The 6,000-nt window shown below is 43.6% G+C and overlaps 1 protein-coding gene across 1 annotated transcript in view; it reads left to right on the forward strand.

Moving 5' to 3' along the window:
• The window catches only part of plekhb2 (pleckstrin homology domain containing, family B (evectins) member 2), a 52,840-nt gene extending 47,874 nt beyond the window's left edge, over positions 1 to 4,966 (forward strand). The window contains exon 8 of the mRNA XM_038816353.1: positions 4,539 to 4,966. Coding sequence (XP_038672281.1) covers positions 4,539 to 4,669 — 131 coding nt within the window. The 3' untranslated portion in view covers positions 4,670 to 4,966. The remainder of the gene's footprint in view (positions 1 to 4,538) is intronic.
• The last annotated feature ends 1,034 nt before the right edge of the window (positions 4,967 to 6,000 follow it).

A 6,000-nucleotide genomic window follows, 5' to 3' on the forward strand; every position in this document is an offset into this window, starting at 1 on the left:
GCTGCTGGGAAATACTGTTTTTTATTCCTATTCGAGCCGCAGAATCTTATAGCACCTATAGGAGCCTTTCGGCCATTGTGTCTGTACTGACCCTTTGAAAGAGAGAAGCAGCCTCGTTCCTGTTCTTTCCTCATAGCATTGTTATTTATCAGCACGGTAGCACAGTGGGTAGCACTGTTGCTTCACAAGCTCCAGGTTCCCAGGTTTGATTCCCTGGTTGGGTCACTGTCTGTGTGGAGTCTGCACATTCTCCTTGTGTCTGCATGGGTTTCCTCCGGGTGCTCCGGTTTCCTCCTCCTAGTCCCAAAAGACGTGCTGTTAGGTAATTTGGACATTCTGAATTCTCCCTCTGTGTACCCGAACAGGTGACGGGATGTGGAGACTAGGGGATTTTCGCAGTAACTTCATTGCAGCGTTAATGTAAGCTACTTGTGACAATAAAGATTATTATTATTATTATCCAGTTGCCTTGCAAACATTATTGCTGGCAACTCGCTGTGTAAAATTTTGTTCCTCATCTCCCCCTTGGTCCTTTCGTCAATTATCTTAAATCTATTTTGGGACCAACTCTCCCATTTGAAACCGTTTCTCCTCATTACTTTGAACTCTTCGATTTAATCCCCCATTAATCTTCCCTGCACTTAAAGCCATTCCAATTTCTTAAGTTCAGTGTATGTAAAGAAAGGCCGCCCCATTTTATCCACTATTATGGATAGTCATAGCTTGGATGGTAATACCAGATTGGCCGAACTGGTATTCTAGTAATCCTATTGTTACAACCTCATCTTGTAGTGAATATACTACCAGCTGTGTCTCTGCTGTTGCCGATGGTGGCCTGGTGCCGTGAGTTCAAATGGCGAGGCTTTGTGAAATGCCACTCCATCTCTCTGTTCGCCTTGCCCTCATTATCCAGGATGATTGCCATAGTCGACACGGTGTCACTTTTCTACGGTCCATTCAGCTCATGCACTATTCCCGATGGTGCCCACCCGTCACAATGCTCTCTGTCACAGCCCGCTTGCTGCCCAGTGTTTCTGCGCGGGAATCGCTATTTTCTCTCTCCCCTGTTGACGGCAGCCGTAATCGCCGAGTGTCACTCCTTCACTGCCATATCTTTGCTGAGCAGCACCGCATCTGTAAGACACTCACTGTGACTTGCATGAAGATTTAGCTATTCTCACTGTTGAAACTTTCAGTCACGCCCATCGGAGCATCGTCTCGCTCTCACCGTACGTTTTTGTGCTCCCTATCAAATGTCAACATTTCACTGCTAGCTGAATTTTCAGGAGTGTAACTTGGCTCTGACCAATCTGTTGTTCAGTGTAGGTGCTAAACTCATACATTCTTAGAATTTTACAGCACAGAAAAGAATCCTTTGGCCCATCGTGTCTGCCCCGGCCATCAAGCACCTTACCGATTTTCTACCACTTGGTCAACTTGTGATAAACTAAGAGGAGGCAGTGGTTTAGTGATATTGTCACTGGACTAGTTAACCAGAGACCCAGAGTAATGCTCTGGGGACCCAGGTTCAAATCCCCCCACTGCAGATGGTGAAATTTGAATTCAATAGAAATCTGTAATTAAAAGTCTAATTATGACCTTGAAACATTGTCGATTAATGTAAGAACCCATCTAGTTCACTAATATCCTTTAGGGAAGGAAATTTGCTGTTCTTACCTGGTCTGGCCTACATGTGAATCCAGAACCACAGCACTGTGGCTGACTCTTAATTGTCCCCTCAAGGGCAATTAGAGATGGGCAATACATGCTGGCAAAGCCTGCGACGCCACGTCCAATGAGCGAATAAAAAAAAAACTCTGTTCTCACTGGAATGACTGAGGTCGAGGGGAAACCTGATAGAAGTCTACAAAATTATGAGGGGCATGGACAGAGTGGATAATCAGAAACATTTTCCCAGGATGGAAGAGTTAATTACGAGGTGACGTTGGGTTAAGGTGCGAGGGGCAAAGCTTAGAGATGTGCGAGGGACGTTTTTTTATATTGAGGGTAGTGGGTGCCTGGAACATGCTGCCAGAGGAGGTGTTGGAAGCAGGCACGATAATGGCCTTGAAGGGGCATCTTGACAAATACAGTAATAGGATGTGAATAGAGGGATACGGACCTCGGAAGTGTAGAAGCTTTGGATTCGACGGGCAGCATGGTCGGCGCGGGTTTGGAGGACCAAAGGGCATGTACTATTCTTTGTTCTTTGAATACGACTGACTATGAATACGACTGACTAATTTGAAAGAAGCACAAGTAAATCAACTGGATGAGCTCTTATTTTGTGTGGCAACCTTTGATGTGGCACCTTAAGAAAATCTAAGTACACCACATATACAGAACACTCTTTATCCATATTGCATGTTACTTCCTCAAAGAATTCCAATAAATTAGATTAGCATGATTTCCTTTTTATTTCAGAAACCATGTTGGCTGTGCCAGATCCCATTCTGATTTTCTAAGTAGCCTGCTATAACCTCCTTAATAATGGATTAAAGCAGTTTTACTATGGCAGATGTTAAGCTAACTGGTCTATGCGGCACGATTTTCCGGACTGTCAATGGGGGACATGTCAGCCCAGCCCAGCCCAAAGTCCTTTGACTTTTGTTGGGACAGGGTGATCCCAGTGGCAGGTGATGCTGTAAAATTCTGACCATAGTTTCTTCCTTCCTTGCATAAAGGTATTGCATTTGCTCTTGCCCAATCTGCTGGAACCCTTCAAAATCTGAGGAATATTGGAAGATTATAACCAATGCCTCTATCTCTGTAGCCACTTCTTAAGATTCCAGGATGCAGGCCATCATGCCCAGTGGACTTGTCAGCCTTCAAGTCTAATAAAATCATTGAATCATAAAATTTACAGGGCAGAAGGAGGCCATTCATATCACCTTTTCTCTGGTGATGGTAATTATTTTAGTCCCACCCTCCCTTTCATCTTGTGATTTTTCAAGTACCTTTGGAAGCTTTCCTTGTTGTTCAATGATTCTGCCATTTTCTTGGTGTTCATTATTAATCCCTCGGACACATGGTAGAGGACCAACGCTCTCTCTACTTTATTTCTTTTTAAAACTTGTAGACATTTTTGCTGTCTGTTTTTATATTTCTAATGAGCCTTCTTTCAAACTCTTTATCATTTCTTTTAGTTTTTCTGGCTCTTAAAATCCATTCAATTCTCTGACCTACTCCCAACCTTGCAGAATTGTACAGTGTAATCTTACAATTTGATACTGCACTTGTCTTTTCTCATTTAGTCACATGATGCATTCTTCTCGGAACCCTCCTTATTCACTGGGATAAATCTTTACTGAGAGTTAATAATTATCTCCTTAAGAGTTTGCCACAGCATCCCAACTGTCCTACCTTTTTATCTAGTTTGCCAGTTCATTTCAGCTGGTTCTGCCTCCATTTCCTTAATTATCATTTATTTAAATTTAAAACACTAGTGTTAGACCCACTCTTTTCCGCTTCAAACTGAATGTGAAATTCTATCACGTTATCATCGCTGTGGCTTCCGACTCATTGCACATTACAGGTCTAGTATAACCTGTTTCCTGGTTAGCGTTAGAATGCACTACTCTATGAAATTTCCCCAAATACACTCCCCAGATCATTATCCAGTGTACCTTTACCAATCTGATTTGTCCATGCTACATGTAGATTAAAGCCATCCATGATTATTGTGGTACCTTATTACACGCTCCATTTATTTCTTCCTGTATACTCTCTCCTCCAGTGTGACTACAGTTAGAGCACCTATAAATTACTCTTGCCTTGCTTATTTCCTATCTCTACCCAAACTAATTCTACATCTTTCTAGCTAAGGGCCTCTCTCACTACTATACCAATGCCTTCCTTAATAAACAGAGCTACCCCAACACCTTTTCCTAACTTCCTGTAATTCAGAAACGTCAAATGCCATTCAATATTCATGTCCCAGTCTTGATCACCTTTCAGCCTTGTCTGTAATGGCATCGGATCATACACATTTCTTTCTATCTGTTCCAACAATTAATCAATTTTCTGATTATACAGAGCCTTTAACGCGGTCTTTTTACTATCTTTGTAATTTCTGACCTTCTCTAGTGGTGCACTCAGTCTGTATGCTCTGACCTTCCTGCCACTCTGGTTATTATAACCCAAATTGCTACCCTGGTCTGTGACCTTGTCATTTCCCTTTAATTTATTATATCTGCCTTCACATAAGTTCAGCCCCTTCTCCAAACTATTTAATGTAAAGCCCTTTCTACCACCTGAGTCGTATGGTTCGCCAGAACACTAGTCCCTCCCAAATCCTCCCCTCTCTCTCTCTCTCTCTCTCTCTGACTAGGCGTTAGGCCACTTGTCCTAATATCTTCTGACAGTCTGTGGAGTGAGAAGTAGGGCTAGTGTCTCGGATCGATGCCCTGTCATCACAGTATCTCTTATGTGGCTCAGTGTCAAATTTGGTCTGATCACGTTCCTCTAGTGCAGCACCATGGGACATTTTAGTACATTAAATGCAAGTGGTTAATTGTGTTCCTCTTCTGCCCCCACAGGTCCTTACCCACCAGCGACCAATCACGTGATTATTCAAGACCGGCGGCGTGACGATGGGGACCTGGCATTGGGCATGGTGGCAGGAGCTGCCACTGGCATGGCACTGGGGTCACTGTTTTGGGCCTTCTAGAACTCCTGTCAGCTGAGTCCATCTGCTGTGTACGTCGCCTTCACTTTCCTGGTAGACTCACTCCTTGCAGTTTGCACCTTACCTCCAAGCCCCTAACACGTACTGCAGTCATTCACTTGCTTCATTACTACATTGCACCTTCGTCTTATTAAAGCACATCCTGAGATCTTCAATGACACCTCTGCAGCAGAGTTAAATAGTGCATCTATTTATTTACATAAAAATGCATATATAGCAAGATTATAATTAATTTGTTTCAAGAATGCTATGAATAAAAGTATCATGCGTTTCCCCAAGTCTAATTTTATAGCTTCCAAAATTATTTTTGAAAATGTGACTGGTAGGAAAGATGTGTGTTGCAGTTAGTGGAATGGGTTGAAACTCCCTCGGTTGGGCCTCCATTTTTTGAATTCAGTCCAGGTTGTTGGGATGAAACCTTTTCCCTCATCCTCTCTTTTTCACTTGCCGAAGAAACATTGGATTGCTACAGAAATTCAGCCGAATCTGAGCCCATTTCATGAAGGGAATGTTGGGAATTAGCCTGCGCCCAGTTCAGTTCCAGGTGCGACATGTGAGAATTAATGCTTTGGAGGAAAATGCAATTTCAAGCTACATTACCAGTCTGTTTAGTAACTAGTTAATAAGGATAATCTATTTTACACTCCAGGGTATTAAAAGGGTACTGCCACATTTGCACAATGGATTTTCGAGCATAAGAGACTTTTGTCCTGGAATTTGCAGTTAAAAGTTGTTCCATTTATATCTGCAAAATCGCACCAAACCAATTTAGATGTTTTGTATGAGTTTCTAATTACACAAAGAAATCCCCCAAAATTGCGGTCCAACTGTAGGCTCCTTCAATAGGACAAAACACAAAGAATGGGAAAGAAAAATGTGCAAATTGTCCACTAGTAAAGGATGAGGATAGGCCATTCAATCTGATGAAAGCTGTATCTCCGGTTCCCTAACTCTCTCACTTTGGCACCTAATTGAATGTCCTCGATGTGTATGACTCCATCGAGCCAAGCATTTATCACTGAATGAAGAAGCTCTCATCTGTTTAGACTTTTTCGTTTCATGCATGCGGATTTATGGGGCGGCATTCTCCCCTACCCGGCGTGACGGAGGGTGCCGGCGTAGGGGAGTAGCGCCAACCACTCAGGGGTCGGGCCTCCCCAAAGGTGGGGAATTCTCCCCACCTTTGGGGGCCAGCCCCGCGCCAGAGCGGTTTGCACCAGAAGACTGGCGCAAAAAACCGAAGCCCCGGCAGCGGCGCAGGCTGAAAGGCTTTCGCCGGTCGGCGCATGCACCGGCAGTGACGTCAGCGGCAG

This window comes from Scyliorhinus canicula, chromosome 13 (assembly GCF_902713615.1).
Source record: "Scyliorhinus canicula chromosome 13, sScyCan1.1, whole genome shotgun sequence".
NCBI classification, from domain to species: Eukaryota; Metazoa; Chordata; class Chondrichthyes; order Carcharhiniformes; family Scyliorhinidae; genus Scyliorhinus; species Scyliorhinus canicula.